The sequence below is a fragment of the Carlito syrichta genome, unplaced genomic scaffold, assembly GCF_000164805.1.
Source record: "Carlito syrichta isolate Samal-C Ts95f unplaced genomic scaffold, Tarsius_syrichta-2.0.1 Scaffold309100, whole genome shotgun sequence".
Taxonomy (NCBI): Eukaryota; Metazoa; Chordata; class Mammalia; order Primates; family Tarsiidae; genus Carlito; species Carlito syrichta.
Genome location: NW_007253196.1, coordinates 436869 through 453766, shown reverse-complemented (window position 1 = coordinate 453766; position 16898 = coordinate 436869). Strand labels below are relative to the sequence as shown.

Here is a 16898-nt window from a genome sequence, read left to right as displayed (position 1 = left end):
GCCTGTGGTGGGGGTTGGGGATCCTGCCTGTCAGCGGGGGAGGGAGGAAAGACAGACTTTCTAGCCTCCCCATCTTCCCTCTCAACACCCAAGTTATTTCCTCGGGAGAAGCTCTGGGAGTCTCTTGTTGGGTTCCATTGTTTCTACAACTCTAACCACTTAACATCCTGCCCTGTTTCCACTGCATTTTCTACTCAAAAGATGGGCTAATACCCACACCCCTACCCACTGTCCCCGCCTCCTTTCTTTAGAAGTAGATGCCAGCCGGGCTCCATGGCTCAGCCTGTAATCCTGTGCTTTGGGAGGCTGAGGTGAGCGAATTGTCTGAGTCCGCAGGTTCGAGACCCGCTTGGGCGACTTGGTGAGACCTCATCTCAACAATAAATAGAAAAAAAAATTAGCCGAGTGTGGTAGTGCGCACCTGTAGTTCCAGCTACTTGGAAGGCTGAGGCGGAAGAATCGCCGGAGCCCAGCAGGTCAAGGCTGCAGTGACCGGGAGGGGCCACTGCACTCCAGTCTGGGCGACAGAGTGAGACTCCAACTCAAAAAAAAAAAGAAGAAGTAGATGCCAGAGAGCCACGGGCCATACCATTCCAAGCCATGCCATTCAAAGCCATGCCATTCCACAGCCAGAGCACAGCTATGGTCCCCCATATGTCATCAGTTTCCACATCTGTGAGGCGGTCAGCAAGCACCAGCCTCCCCAAAGGCCCTTTCAACTGCCAGATTCTGCAACTTCTATCATTCTCTGTCTCAGCCCTGATAGTAGCTCAGGACCTTCTGTCTCAAACACACTTCCCCAGCCTCCTAGACCCTCCCTGCTCCAGTGGCCCCCCACTGCCTCTGGCTCCCCAGGCTCCCCGATAAGGGGCCCAACTAATTACATTAGGATTTCATGCCAATTAGCAAACAATTACACGGGCAAATTGGTGCCTAATTTGGAGCAATAACGATAGCTCCATTGGCCGAGGAACTATAGCTGCAGACATGATTGTTCCCCCAGCGTGGCCCTATCAGGGTCCCTGAAGAATGGGAGCCAGCTTCCTGCCCTGACCTGAGCCAAAGCCTGCAGCTCTCCTTTCAGAATCTCTAAGCGACTGTTGATGCTGATTACACGTCGGGCCCAGGCAGGTGCTGAGTAAAGAGGGTAGGAGAAAGGGAGGGAGAGATGGAGGATAAAAGTGGGAGCTGATAGGCACTGAGGCGGACAGGACTGGCTTCACTGAGGAGCTGGGGGGGGTTGGGGAGGCAGGGGAGGTGGAAGACGATTGGAGGGGTACAGTAATTAATGTGAACTAAGTCTTGGATGTTGGAATGAGTCACTTGAGTAGAAGGTTAACGGAGAAACCAGGTGGGCCAAAGCACAGGAAGGTGGGGGAGCTGAGGTCACAAAGGTATATAGGACCAGACTGGGAATGCCATTCCAGGGAATTTCAACACTCCCCTGGAGGCCTTGGGAGTCAAGGAGGGGTTAGGGTGGGAGGAGGACACTGTGGTGAGACTCATCTTGGGTTCCTAACCTTGGATTACCAGCAACCACTCATCCATCCCACCTACAGCCTGCCATGGGTCCCGCCTGTTCTCCCTTCTTAACATCTCTAGAACCCCTGCCCTTGTTCAGGACCACAGATACCACAGCAGTAGTAGTCCTGTCCCTCCATCATTCCCTGTCCATGTTTTCCCCAAATGATCACCTAAGGCACATTCCCAACCATATTTCTCCTTTGCTTAAACCTTCAATGACTCCCCAGTGCTCATACCCCTTGTAGACCTCCCAATTTTCTGTCCCTTCCTGCCTCCACATCCACCCTGTGCCCTGGGAACTAGACATCATTTATAGACCCTACCAGGCTCTTTCTCAGCGCCTGCCTCTGACCATGCTCTTCCCTCAGCTAGATTACTCTCCCAGTACTCCCTCTTTATTCCAAATGCAACTTCCCAGGCCCCCTCCTCTGCCTCCCAGATTTCTCTCCTCTGGGCTCTCTTTGTAAACACCTCCTTCTGAGGCACTGGTCACTCTCTATCTGAGTTCTTTGTATCAGTGTCTGCCTGTTCCACCAGACATGGAGCTGCTCAGGGGCAGGGCCCATCACTGATTTACTCAAAGTCTCCTTCACCCAGCACCAAAAGGGAATGAATGGAGAAAACAAAGGATGGGATAAAAACATTTCCCCCTGAGGACAGTGGGAAAACTGAGGCAGAGGTCCAGAGAAACATTCATGAATCCAGTGAATACTTCTCTGGGAAAAGATGCAGCTTTCAGCCTCTGCCCATTGGAGCCAAAGCCCTGTCCCCATCCTCTCCAGGGTTTTCTTCTGAACACCCTCTGAAACCCTGAAGTAGCCCACCTCAACCCACACTCACCCAGATGTTCTCACCCAGGTGTTCTCACTCAGGTGTTCTCCCCTCTGCTTTCAATAAATGAGATAAAGCCCCTAAGGTAAGAATTCCCAAAAAGTAAAGGCAGCTCTCGTGAGGGCGATGGCAGAAGAAGAAGCGGGCAGGCTCAAGGAGGATCCCCCTGACCATCAGGGCTCAGGCCCTGGAGGGATCCCTAAAGGAATGACCAGTGGGGAAGGGGGGGCATGAAGAGGCCAGGGATGGAATACGGACCTTTCTGGAGGCAGGGGGATGGCCTTGCTGACTTTCCTAGGAGCTTGTCTCTCACATGGGGGGCTGCTACTCCATCTCAAGGCCCAGTACTCACATTAATTACCGAGAAAAAGTCGATTTCTCCTCATTTCCAGACTCCAAACGACAGTATCATTAGGTTGGTAATGTGTGGAGAAATTGTGCGTGTCTGTCTTGGAACATGTCCTGAGCCAGAATGGGTGGGGGCGCCCCCGGCAGGGCTTTGTCTCCAAGACACTCCCTGTGGCAGAAGACCAGTCTCCAAAAGAGATGCTGTGCCACCAGGGCAGAGGTACTCTTCCTCTCTGTTCAGGGGGCACCAAAGATGGTGATTAAATCTTACCAGGCAATGACATGGATAATAGCCCACAATACACAAACCCTGTCAGGCATGAACAGAGCCATGCTTGGACTTACACAAGCACAGGAAGCCCCTGGTCTCAGTTGAACTTGAACTTAGGCCTGTCTGCTGCCATGGCCCTTCCCAATCTTGCCCAGATACTTTTCTCTGAGCTCCTGTCCACCTCTGGACCAGGAGGCAACTGGGCACCATCTTGCCTCTGGGAGGAAAGAGTCGGCCACTCCTGCTCATTCCTCCTTCCCTCAGCAAAGCCAACTCTCTGAATGTGCGCAGAACACCGACTCCCAGCCTTCAAACAGGAACCGCCGTCCACAGCCCTTTACACGCCTCTTCACCCTCTTCATGTTTCGTCTTCATTCAAACCCACTTAGCACGCGAGGAAACTGAGGCGATTTGCCCACGTTCAAGTGGCAGAGCTAAGCTTGACTCCAGGTCTGCCCAAGGCCAAAGCTCAAGCTGAAGCCAGAGTCCTCACTTCAACCCAGGCGGTACTCTAGGCACGCGTCCTCCGTCCCAGCTCCCGCCCTCAGAGCTGAGGTTGGTAAGGGAGAGGCAGGATGTGAAAATATAATTATAGCTCAGTGTGATGCATGCATGACACAAAAGAGGAGATCCAGAAGGTTTATCCTCCCCAGTAATCAAAGAAATGCAAATTAAAACAACAATATAATGCAGGTTTTGGTTTTGTTTTGTTTTGTTTTTTAAAGACAGCACCAGTGTTGGTGAGAACTGAAATCTGGGGCACTTTCAGACTCTGTTGAGGACAGGGCAAATAGAACGACTTTTCTGGAAGGCCACTGGGCAGTGGTGTCAAGAGCTTTAAAAACAGATAGACCCTTTGGTCCCATTAATCTACTTGGAGGAACTCAATCCAAAAAATAACCAAAGCTGTTAAAAAAAAAACCATGTACAAGGATGCTTATTACCGTTATTTATAACTGTGAAAAATCACAACCAAAATAAATGTCTAGCAATAGAGGGCTGGTTAAATAAATTATGATCCATCCATATATAAGGATATTATGCAAACATTAAAAGTCATGTTCTTGAAGAATTTTTAATAACCTGGGAAAATGCTCACTATGTAATGATACAGGAAACAAAGAAGAAAACAAACCTGTACATCCAGAATTGTCTCAATTTTAAAAAGAAAATATTTAATCAATTCATTTAAAGAAACTCTGGAAGGAAATAAAAAGATTTACTCTGAGAAGATTATGGGTGATTTTTTTGTTTCAATTTATGCATTTCTGTTTCTTCCAAATCTTCTACAAATTTTCAGAAGAAAAAAAAGTAATTGGAGATTCACACAACGTGTGTGTGTGGGAGGGGCAGCCCAGGATGTCATGAGAACACAGAGATTCCTAACCCAGCCTGGGGGGCAGTCAGGAAAGCTTCCTGTTGGAAGCTATGCCTGCACCGTATCCCAGAATGAGTAAGCTTTATCCATTGGAGGGAGGATTTGTGTTCCAGATCGGAAACTGCTGTGTGCAAAGGCACAGAGGCAAGAGACGACCGGGTGGCTTCTGGAAACTCTTAGTAGCTTGTGTGGCTGGGTGAAGGGGCAACAGGTAGAACACAGTCAGTGAGCAGAGACCAGACCCGGGAAGAAGACCTGAAAGACCAGGCAGAGGAGTGGTCGTCTTGCCCTAAGGACAGCATGGAGCATTGATGGGTCCTAAGCAGGGGGGCGGTGACAGGATCTAAGCTGTTATATCTCCATGGATATAGAATGAGAGGAAATAGGGGCATGGGAGACAGAAACCAGGGGCGAGCCGTTAGGAGGCCTCTGCATCCTCTAGGTGAGAGGGGATTGGTCTGGGTTGGGCAGTGATGGCCCAGGGGACAAGAGGCAGTGAATAGGAGCATGTTTGACAGGACTTGGTGATTAATTGAGAGGAGGCAGAGTGGGGGAGAGAAGACTCTGCACTGACAGTGACTGTAGTGCACGCAAAGATTTAGACTGCAGTTTTACGAGTGGATTCCTCCCCTACCCCTCCACGCCGCCCGCCCCCCCGCCCCGTCGATAGATTTGAGGCTTCTATGATATCTGGCTGCAGATCCTGGGAAAAGGTGACCTTGGTCCCGTCACCACACCAGGGCCGAACTCAGGCTCACCCTGGGCACCCCTGGGCACCCCTGCACCACCAGCCTGCCATCCTGGAGGGTGAGCATGGGTAGGGTGGAGGGCAGCCCACAGAGAAGTGAGGAGCATGACAGGGGCATGCCCAGGAAGGCCCCAGCCAGGCCCTTCCCTCAGGACACAGGTACCTACCATCACACGGGGACATGGAACCACAGAGATAGAGCACAGTAGCTGGCAGGGACCCTGAGAGTCAAGTCACAGGCTCTGATGTACACCCAGGGACACAGCCTGACAAAGGCTGTCAGACACAGGCCTGTCACACACAGTCGCAACCCCACAGTCACACAGCCTCCAACACAGCCAGTCTCAGCCTGGGTCTCACACACAGGCCATTGTGCTCAGCCAGAGTCCCCAAGGTCCTCCCTCCTGCTCCGCCCCCCCCCACGCCCCTCCTTCCCACAGGAGGACAGGACAGAGGGCTGACTGGCAGAGGGGCCAGTACAGGGGACTGGCACAGGGACCAGCAGCCAAACGGGGCAGCCCAGCCAGGAGGGAGGCCTCTGAGAAGTGGTTGCCAAGGCAACAGGCTCCTGCAGAACCAACCAGAGGCTTAGATTCTCAGCTCTTATTTTTAGAAGTTGGACCTGGACTGGGGGCCAGGCTCCCCCCAGCATGCCCGGGGCATAGACACCAGCCCGAACACCCCGAGGGGCTCTAGTGGGCACCACCTATGCTGTGGCTTCTTCCACACACTTGCAGCCCCCTTCCCCAGGGTCATGCCCTGGGTAGAATCTTCTACTCCCTCTGTCTTCACATAGTCCAGGTTCCTCTATCAGCAGCACCCTGTACCCACCAGGCCCCAGGGTGGGGACACAGTCTCCTCTCCCACCACACTGCAGCCTCTGGATGTCTGTACTTTGATAATCTTATTTTTATTTTATGTTTCTGGAGACAGGGTCTTACTCTGTAGCCCAGGCTAGAGTGCATTGGCAAGATCACCGCTCACTGCAGCCTCAAACTTCTGGGCTCAAGTGATTCTCCCACCTCAGCCTCCTGAATAGCTGGGACTACAGGTGCAAGCCACCATGTTTAGCTAATTTTGTTATTTTTTGTAGAGACAGTATCTTGCTTTGTTGTCCAGGCTGGTCTCAAACTCTTGGCCTCAAGGGATCCTCCTGCCTTGGCTTCCCAAAGTGCTGGCATTACAGGTGTGAATCAGCCTTTGGACTTTGATTTATGATGTCGGGGGAAGAGGAGACTTGGCCATATTTGTAGGGTGGTGTGTGTGAAGCTGTGTGTCCTTCTGTCTACATGAGTATATATGTGTGCATTGTAGGGGTTCATTTCCCCTTCAACTCTGTATGTGTGTGAGAATCCCCTCTTCTACAGGGCAAAACAGAGGTCTCCCTCTCTCTCAGCCCCATTCACCCCCACCCCTAACCTCCACCTCTGCCTGTATCTCTTAAAAGCGGAGGGAGGGCAGAGAGCTCAAGCTGGAAGGGTGGTGGGCCTTGGTGTCCCCCATTGTCCAGACCTGAGCTGGCAGCTTCTGAGGGGGCAGAAGAGTGGTAGCAAGAACAGAAGGGACCAGACAGACCCAGCTGGACAGAGACTGGGAGAGGGGAGATTTTGGGAAGCTGGAGAGAACTGACTTTATGGTGACTCCTCCAGCTGCTAGGGATTTCTCCGTTAATCTGGGACAACTCTGTTTGCATCTCATTTGCCTATATTTGCATAACAAGGGCCTGGCTGGCACCAGAGATGAAATTCCTGGCCTGGGTAATTGTGTAGAAAAGTCTCTAGAGACCAAGTAGGAATCCTGGGGCCCAGGAAACAGAGGCAAGGAGCTGGCTGTGTTGGCAAGGAAGGGCCCCATCCAATCTCAGGAGCCTCCTCTTCTTCCCTAATCCCTGGCACAGGGGTGGGGTGGGGGGACGTCAGCAAGAATGGCGTAGGAGGGGTGACAAGATTAAGAGTCACTTCAGTATTGCTGAGAGTAAATTTCGAATGTTCTCATCACAAAAAATGTTAAATATTTGAGGTGATAGATATGTTGATTAGTTTAATCATGCCACATTGTATTAAAAAATCATGACACCATTTTTTACCCCATAGATATATACAACTACAATTGGTCAATTTACAATAAGAAAAATATCAAGTCATCCTGAGTCTCTGGCACCAGCATGGAGCACTGAGTATTCCCATTGGTGGAAATGGCCTGAATTTGGTAAGGTGAGTTGGGATAGGGGAAGTGAAACTTAGCAACCTCCCGCATCCCTCAGCCTCCACCGTCTAGAGCCTGCCTCTCTGTCCAAGTGGCTGGGACCGTATTATGGACCTGTCAATTACTGTCTCTAGGACTGTCAGACCTGGACAACCAAGGTCCCTGACATGGGGCTCCACTTTCGAGACCCTATGTTGGCCCTCTTCTGCATTGGGTCAGAAACTCAAAGGTCCACAGGGTTGGGTCCACCTTGTACTCCAACCCAGGACCCTGGAATTCCCAGAGCCAGCCACCAAGGCCTGGGAACCTCTTTCCCATGCCCACCCTTTCTCCTCAATAAGGGGGATGGCCATTTGCCAGGAGTGTGGACAAAGCAGGGCCTGGAATGTTGGGGTGTCCACAGACATGCATACAAGACCTCTTACGCTGTGGGGCAGAGCTCGAGGGAGGATAAGAAGATGGGTGGGTGGAGGGCAAAGGGCCTCTTTTGTGTTCTTGCTCTAGGCTTTTTAAACATTTGGGGTGTCTCTGACAAGCTGTTTGACCTTGGGCAAGGTACTTAACCTCCCTGTGCCCCCCAAGTAGGGTTAATAATAGTACTTGCCTCATAGAGTTGTTATGAGGATGAACTGAGTTAATTCATGTAAAGCACTTAGAACAGTGCCTGGCACAGAGTACCAGCATGTAAGTGTTAGCTATTATTATCTATTATCCTGGGATTTGGCATTTTTCCTCCAGTTGCAGAAGAAACACCTTCTCTTTCATTTCGAGATACTAAGGAAAAAGTAGGGAATGGGAATCTCCTCCACCTCCTCTTCCTCCTCCCTCAAAGGACAGACCCCCTTTTCTCCTTCCCTAGCACCTGCACCCCCAGGATGCCAAGAGGGCAGCCAGGTCATTGGACTGAATGTCATGATTTATTTAAAGTCCTTGTTGAATGAATGAACAAATGAATATATGAAAAACAAAGACTGAATGAATAAAAGTTACCCAGGAGGCTGAACTGACTGATGGAAGAACAGGCTGACTGGCAGATGTTCTGGCTTTGGGACCCTTCAATCTGTTTCCCTGAACATAATTGTTTTCTGTCTGTTTTCATTCCATGATAGGAGGCAGAGAGGGGAGTGAGGGGCCTGGCTGGGCCCTGCAAGGTCAGCCCTGGTTTGGCGAGTGGCTCATCCCTGTGGAAGGGGCACCTGTACCTAGAGCTGTCAGCTGGAGATTGCCCACCTGCGCCTGGGTCCTTTGGTGTTCTGTAGATGTCTGAGTGTGGATGAGAGGCCTGCGTCAGGCCTCATCCTGGCCTGGGGCCATGGGGGCTGAGGGGAGAGGTTGGGAGTCTCATTATCTACTTATTTACACCCCTGGTCCCTCTGGCAGAGCCAGGCCTCAGTGCTCGCCTGTCAGCCTGCAGGTTAGCAGTGATGGAGAGCTCCCTAGGGGCCTGTCAGCCTCCACCATCTGGCCAGGCTGGGGGAGGTGGGGGAACCTGTCTCAGAATGCCCCTCTGAGTCCTCTGGCTTGGTACTCGGTTCATCTCAGAGAGTGACAGGTGCGTGGGCATGTGGGAGTGCCAGTGTGCTGGACAGTGTGTGTGTATGGTAAGCCTGTGTGCAGTGGCTAGGTCTGGGTGTGACCGTGGGCAGTACTTTGTGTGTTCGTATTCACGACTGGCTGTGTTTTTGTGTCAGCAGTTTCAGACTTGTGGTCTGGAGTTTCTGTGCATGATGGTTGACGGTGTATGATGGCATGGGTCTTGGATCTGGGGGCTTTCCGAGGGAAGCTCTGGGTGGAGGCAGAGATGGGGAGGGCTTGGGCGCAGTGTGAACTGGAGCTATGGCTTTAAGAGGAAGGTGCTCAGTGAATTCCTGGTTCAGCTTTCAAACAGGAAAAATTAACCTCCATGTCCACTTCTTTAGAGGGGTTGGAAGTCCCTGTGAGGGAAGCCAAGTCAGCCTGAGGAGTCCTAGAGCACCCTGTCTGTCCTTGAACTCCATTCCCTAAAGGTGGACTCTGGATTCAGGCAACATCAGAACTCCCAGGTTCCTAGGGAAGCCTCGCAGAGAGAGACTCCCCTCGCCTGTCCCACAGCAGACAGGACACATGTAAAGCCACTCTAAAGTACAGTCACACAATTACCCAGACATGAGCGCTGGAACAGCATCACACATGATCCAGACACCCACAGGAATCATCACAGATCCTTCAGACACAGCACATGTAAACATACCCATGCATACATCAAGACAGACACTTCATAAAGCCACACAGATGTATAAGCACATGCATATTTAAATACAAGAATATACCCATAAATGCATAAAACACATTCTTGCAAGGACACACATGCTTAGAGTCACATATATGCAGATATGCTTACATTCTGTCCCTCAAGTGTCCCTTCCCAGTAGTTCTATAGACCCAATGCTCTGTTGTGCCCTCACTCACTACGGACAGCCCTCTGCAAGGTCATCATATGAAGGCAAATGCTGTGTGAGTATGTGACCCATGTTCTGTGTATGTCCACATGTCTAGGTTGGCATATGTGAGTGTCACTGGTAGCCTGTGTGACTCTAATCCTGTTTGTCTCTTTGTGACACCATGGGTATTCTTCCATGCATGTCTGTGTGTATTTCTGGAAGGCCCTATGTATGCCTGTGTGTACCCATCTGTGTGAATGTGAGGGTGGGAGAGAGGGGAATTTTTTATATCGGTGAGACTGCATTCTGTGAGCCATCTCTCTGGGAATGTCTGTATATGTTCATCTATGTGTGTATTTGCCTATCTGCATGTCCCATGGATATATGGTTCTTGGGTCCAGGCTCCACAGGCTGCCTGAGCTGGCACCCCTGCCAGCAGAGACCGTGGCCTGGGGTGGGGCCGGGAGGGACTGGACTGAATCCCCTGGCCTGTGACAGTCGTATTTACAGAGCTCCGAGTAGGACGTAATTGCTTCTATTAATCTTTCTCCGGTTGTTAATTGCTCACTTATCGGGTTGTGTATTATGCCGACTGTTGCTCTTAATTCGCCTCCATAGCTGCAGGTGTTTGCTGCCTTATTAACTGTTAATCGGTGCGGCTAGGGATGAAGACTTAATTGGCCCCCAGAGTGGGACACAGGCAGGCCAGTTGGGCACTGCCAGGTTCACAGCCTGTCCCTGGAACCCTCACCTGTGGAGCACAGGTGGCTGGCCCACCGCCATCCACCGGCAGACAGCAGTCCTGCACACAGCAGTCAGAATGACAACTGCCGGGTATGGCTCCCATGCAGTCCTCCCTCCTCCAGGAAGCCAACCAACTAATCAGAACCCAGTTCCTAATACCCCTCTCCATCACCAACAATCTTCCTCCACCAAAATAGGAGCCGACCTCATTTAAGAAAAAAAATCATCTGAGCGTAATCAAGAATGAAGATACCCACCTACAGTGAAACTGTTTCTCCCCCCGCAATGCTTCTTCTGCCTTTTCTCTGACCCTAGCAGCCAAGGTTGAAGCTCCAAAAGGAAGTTACAGAGACACTAGAAAAAAGGAGAGCAAGACGGAGCTTCTGCCAGAAAAGGAAGGGCCAAAGTTAGACCCAGGAAGGACTTCCCAGCTTTTGAGGAGGGGATCTGGAGCAGTTGGAGTCCAAACAAAAACAAGAACATCCAGGAGGGGATCTGCTGCTCCCTCCCAGCCACACTCAAGGCGTCCCTCTCTATGTCCTCTGCTTGCACAGCCCCAAGAACAGAGGACTCATTCCCTCCATGGCACTGTTACACAGCTGCAGCAGTGAGTGGGCTCTCCGTACTGAGCGGACTTCTTACTCAGCTTACACAGACACAGCAGAGGAGTCCCAATTGTGGCAACGGAGGCCCATAAATGGCAAAGGAATGGCCCCAGAGTCTCCAGGCCCTCTCCGGTAAAGACTCAGACATGTGGCTCTCCAAGTGAAGTTTCTGTTCTCAGTCTCCCCCGCATCCTCCAGACCCGCTCCATCCCACACATCTCAGGCTGGGCTAGTACTTCCTCTAGTACCACCTCCTCAGCTCTGGTCTTCAGGCCTCCCAACCTCAGCTGCAGCTGCCTCAGACTCCAGGCCTCTGGGACAGGAATGCAAGGTTTCTGGAAAGAGTAGGCTTCGTAGGAGAAACAAGGATGAGGGAGGAGGAGGATCCATGCCCACCAGCCTGGCCTCCAGCCCCCAAGAAGGACAAACAGGCAAACCAAGAGTCCTTATCCTGTGCCTGGAATCCAGTCTGCCCTGACATCTGGAAGCTCTTCCTGGTGTCTAGTGGCCATGTCTTGAGCTGCAAAGAAAGTTGATTTGCCTTGGTTGGGTCCTGAGAAGAGCCGGGCTCTACGGAGGGAGAGAGGGGTCTACCACTGAGTGTTTACTATGTGCCAGAAGTAGCAATAAGTGTGTGTAAAAATGGCATCCTCTCACATAACCTAGTAAGTTAGGGATTAGTATCTCTAATTACAGAGAAGGAACTGAGTCATAGAGGGGGAGACTAAACTTGCCCAAGGCCACACAGACAGGAAAGGGCAGAATTGGTGTGCCAACACAGATGAACCTGCACTCCGATTCATGCTAATGGTTCAATAAGGGAACACGGGGGCCCGGGGGTCACTACCACAGTTCACTCACCCACCCCAAATCTGAGAAACAAAACACTTACACATGCGCAGCCCACTGGCCCATCAGACGGGACGACAGAGCAAAGCAGGGGAACTAACTGCCCAGGGATAGTTGCCCAAGCAAGTTCCGGCTCCGCCTCTATGTTAATGACATGCAGATATATGTAAATTTGGACACGCAACCGCTCAAACCTTTGGGAGCAATGGGGTGTCACGGGAGCGGTTGCCATGGAAATCCAAAAGCGCACCCGCTCCCCACCGCCACCCCCCGCACAGGCAGGCGCACAGGCACGTGCACAAAGACGCCGGCTTCTCCGCTCCGGAGCCCGAGGATCGCGGAGTGGCGGAGGGTGTGAACCGGAAGGACCCTAGGAGCCGGCGTGCAGGCGCGGGGAGCTGAGGCCCGGAGACAGCCGCGGGGAGAGCGGCGTAGCGATCCCGGCCAGCCTGGGGCGACCTCCGCTAAAACCCCGGGAGCTGCGTGGCCCTTCGGGGCCCCGGCGACCGCGACTCCGGGCTAGCAACGCGAACCCCGCCCAGGGTTGCATGGCAACGTCCCTCGAGCCTAGCAACGGCCGGCCACGCCCCCTGGCCACGTCGGGCCCGAAACCTGCTCCTGGCCTCCGCCGAGAGGGAAAGGCAAGGGGCTTGTGGACCCGGGCCGAAAGGGGGTGGGGGTCATGCCCAGCCCCCGCCTCGAATGTCAGGCGACAGGGTTTCGGGGTTCACCCACAGCTCTCCCGCGGGTGAGATGTTAGCCGCGTTACCATCCTCACTCACACAGGGGAAAACTGAAGCTCCGAAAGGAAGTGCCTACCCGGACAGAGCATGTTTCTCCCTGTGTGCCCCGGAGGGCAGCGAACGTTCTCTCGTCTCCCCGGGAGGACGCCCTGGGCCTGTGGGAGAGGGGTGCACAGCCGTCTCCTTCCGCCCCTATTGCGTTAGGAACACCTCCCAAGTTGTGGACTCGGAATGGAGCTGTAGGTTTGCATAGTAATTTGCGCCATTTGCATATAGCGCGGAGGCTGCGGCGCTTGGATGCCCCTCGGGGCCGGAAAAGTTCCCGAAGGGGCTCCGCCCCCTCCCCGGATTCACCTGTCCAGCCTCCTGTGTCTGCCTTCCACCCGCACCCACCCGCCCCCACTTCCAATTCCTTCCGCTAAGTTCCCGCACCTCGCCCTGCCCCCAGCTCTAACTCCCGTCCGGCCATCCCCGACCTCCATCCCAAGGCCGAGGGCCCCCTCTGCTGTCGGCCGCGGGAAGGGCAGCCGCAGAGCTCATGGGGCAGAGAAGAGGGGTTCCCCGGACCAGTGATCGCCCCACCCCTCCCAGGCCAGCAAAGTACAGGGCGAGGACCGTATAAGGGTAGACTTCACGAAGGGGTGGGCAGCTGTACATCCCTTCAGGCCCCGGGGCGAAGGGTGGGGTTCTGCAGGGGGTTCTCTCCAGAAGAAGCTGCTTCCCCAGGCTGGGTGGGTCAGCCAGGGACAGCTAGTTCCCGGCTCAGTCCCCGGACTCAGTGCTCTCGAGTACACCCCACACAAGACGCTCTACAATTACAGATGCTGTTAGAAGGTCATTCCACAGCCAGGCAAAGCAACACCATCCAACCCTGACATCAGCCTCCAATCCCACCCTGAATGCCCACCCCCAAGGCCAAGACCTTTGATTTTCTCCAATACTAATTTCTGGGAGCTGACACAAGGTAGAGAAAGGAGTCACCCTATCTGGATCTCCCTACCTCCTCAACAGAGACCTACACACAGACGGTCAGACCCATACACATAGAGACACACACATGCTCACAGGCACACACTTGCAGAGACCCCCACAGCAGCACACAGACACACAGACCACACAGCACACCACACATACGGTGGGGCTGTGTGTTCCAATGTCCCCCCACAACTATCCAAAGGAAAACATTTCGGTATTAAGTGGAAATTTTTTAAACTACTGCAAATTGTTCTCCCTGTGCCCCCTCCAAAAGGCTCTGTCCATTTCTCGCTCCACCCCATCCCACCTCAGTCCAGCCTTCTCTCCCACCACCTCTTCTTCCTCCTAGTTCAGAATACTTGCAAAATGCTTCCAGAAGCCACAATGGCAACAGCTGCCCGGGGGCACATTGATGATTCAGGACCTCAGACCTACCAGCAAGTGTGTACATCTGTGATCGGATACTCACAGACACACGCACCATACAACCTGGCCGGGACCAGGGTCTCTCTTGACAAGGCAGCAGATGCAATCCCAACTTGCCAAATTCTTTATTGAACAAAAAAAGTCAACCACAAAAAGACTGCAGGACAGGACACAAACAGAGCAGGTGGTAGAGCCGGCCTGCTCCCCCTTCCAGCCCTGTCTCTCTCTGGAACAGCTCAGTGTTCAGCACAGGTGAGAGAATCAAAACCCTTGGTGGCTGAGGGGAGTCAGGCCTTTCTAGGGAGGGGACATTCACAGCCTGCTCCATCTGTAGGGCCCAAAGAGGAGTCAGGGGCTGGGAAAGGGGTGTCTGGAGCTACGGGAGGCTGGGCAGATGCTACAGAGGATGGGGGAAGGAGCTCCTGGCCTAGGGGCCACAGTGAGGCTTGGAGCTGATAACTCACAGACACCAGGGATTTCAGGTGCTGGTGCAGAGCTTGGTGGGGACAGGAAGCCCTGTGGAGGTGCTGGCCATGGCCCAAGCCACAGGGAGCTGATGCTGCTGAGTAGGGATGTGGGGCATGGCACCAGCCTGGCTCAGAGGGCCATCGCCCCCGTCCAGGACCCTGCCAGGCTTCAGGCTCTACCCACAGCCTCCCTCTGCCTCTGGGGAGCCTCTGCCAAGCACAACTTCCCCTTGGAGCCAGGCTGCCCTTGTTCTGGCTCTGCTGCTGGGCACCTCCTGAGAGAGGGGAGCCCTTCAGGGCCACATCCAGCCTCTTGCCCTCTGGCTGGTAGTATCTCATGTCCACTTTCCTGTTGAAGGAGACCGTCTTTTGTACCTTCCCCAACAAGAGGCTGGACCCTGCTGTGTCTGGAAGCCCTTTCTTGGGAAGCAGCACGGCCAGCAACAGACTTGAGTGAGTGGTTTCCAGACCTGGCGAAAGGAAGGAGACAAGGAGGGAGAGGCCAAGAGACCAAAGGCCTGGCTGGGGAGAGTACAGCCCCCAGAAGCTGCATTCTAGCCAGCAGCAGAAAGCCAAGAAGAGCTTCTCCACAGTCACAGTGAGATGGGGGCCCGTGGGATTCTGGGGAAAGTAAGTGGGAGAATGAGACTGTCTCAGAAGATTCATTCTCAGCACTTGGCTGAGGGTGGGGCATGGATGGCTGGACCTCAGGACTCTGGATTCAAAGTCTCCCTCATTGCCTCAGGACATGCAGCCCAGAAAGGCCAAGCACTTTGCTCAGCTTGGCCCAGCATAGCTTGGTGAAATATCTCTTCCTATCTCAGGTGACATTTTCAGTCAATTGTTTATGGCTCCTGCCACTGTCCTGCTGCCTGGGTCAAATGAGGCTGTCCCAGGAGTTTCTGTTCAGGGACTGGAGAGGCAGCGGAGTGCGGTGGTCAGGCCGTTTCTGGAGCTATGCTGCCCAGGTGTGAAGCCCAGCTCTGCTACTGACTGGCTGTGTGACTCTGGACAAGTCACTTATCTTCTCCCTACCTGTTTTCTTATCTGTAAAATGGAGAATCTCACGGTACCATTCTGATAGGGCTATTTTGAGACTACACGAATTCCTCTAGGTAAAGTTTTTGGGACAATGACTGGCACACAGTAAGCAGTATCCAAATATAAGCTATTGTTTTTGGCATCACATTGGCCCGTGTCAGGTGTTCCCTTCTGAGATGCGCCTGCCTCCGCTGAGACACAGACGGCTGTCAGCCACACCCAGTCTGGTCACCAAGCACAGGGCACTCACCTGGGCCCCCCAGAGGGCGCAGTCGGGTGGGCAGGGGCTGGAAGGCAGGCAAGGGCAGCAGAACCACTTCCGTGTGCTCCACGGCTGCCAGGCCATGGCGCTGCTTGTCATTGAGGTAGGAGTAGAGCAGGCGGCAGTTGTGGGTGTCCTGAGTCCCGTGTGGGCACAGTCTGACCACGCAGACGTCCTGGGTTGCGGGAGAAGAGCAGCGTGAGGTGCAGTCATCCTTTGCTCCTGTGAACACCCCCAGGCTCACCTAAACCGCTGAGAGCCCTGTGAGGAAGCATGCCCCCATCTCACGAAGCAGGAAACTGAGGGACCTGCCCAGGGTCACACAGTGAGTCTGCAGTCACACAGGGAGCTAGACCCAGATATCCCACACCAGGCCTCTGCTCGGGAAGTGGAGAGGGAGGGACCCCAGGGGTGGGATAAGTTGCTGGGAGAAGGGGGGTGCCCAAGAGTGGGCAGTTACCTTGGCCTCGGCAGGACAGACGCTGGCCAGAAGGTCCCAGACAGTGTTGGGGGTGATGCAGCCTGCGGAGCGGATCACCTTGGGCAGAGCCTGGGGGCAGGAAGGACAGTGGTCAGCCCCCCATTCCCCACCCACTTGGAGTGGACTCCTCCCAGCCACCAGGAGAGCCAAAGCCTGAGGCACATATGGGCAGGCAGAGTTGCAGGATGTTGGTGGCTGCCCAGAAAGCGCTAATTGCCCTTGAGGTCTGCAGCCTGCCCTGGCCAATCTCCAGCAGCTTTTCAGAAGCTCCTCCCTCCTCTACTTCCACCCTTGTCCAACTCTTAGCTGATCATTCAGTCACTCAAAGATCACTCTGAAAACCCTCGCTGGGCCAGAGAGGCACCAGCCTCCTTCCAGGGCCTTCTTGCTGGATACCTTGGGTGACAGGGAGTCCTTTACCCTGTGTGTCTCTGGGACTGGAGCGTGATTTGTCCCCACGCCTCACACAGGGCCAGGCACAGAGAGAGGTGCCAATGACTTGCTTTAGAATGAGTAAAAGGATGGATGGATGGATGGATGGATGGATGGATGGATGGATGGATGGTGAGTGAATTGCCTG

The 16898-nt window shown here is 53.5% G+C and overlaps 1 protein-coding gene across 1 annotated transcript in view; it reads right to left on the bottom strand.

Annotated features, from left to right (window-relative positions):
- Positions 1-14354: 14354 nt before the first annotated feature.
- Positions 14355-16898, bottom strand: part of SPOCD1 (SPOC domain containing 1) — a 31949-nt gene continuing 29405 nt past the window's right edge. Inside the window, 3 exon segments of the mRNA XM_008066778.1 lie at positions 14355-15004; positions 15826-16012; positions 16298-16387. Of these exon segments, the coding sequence (XP_008064969.1) occupies positions 14355-15004; positions 15826-16012; positions 16298-16387 (927 nt within the window).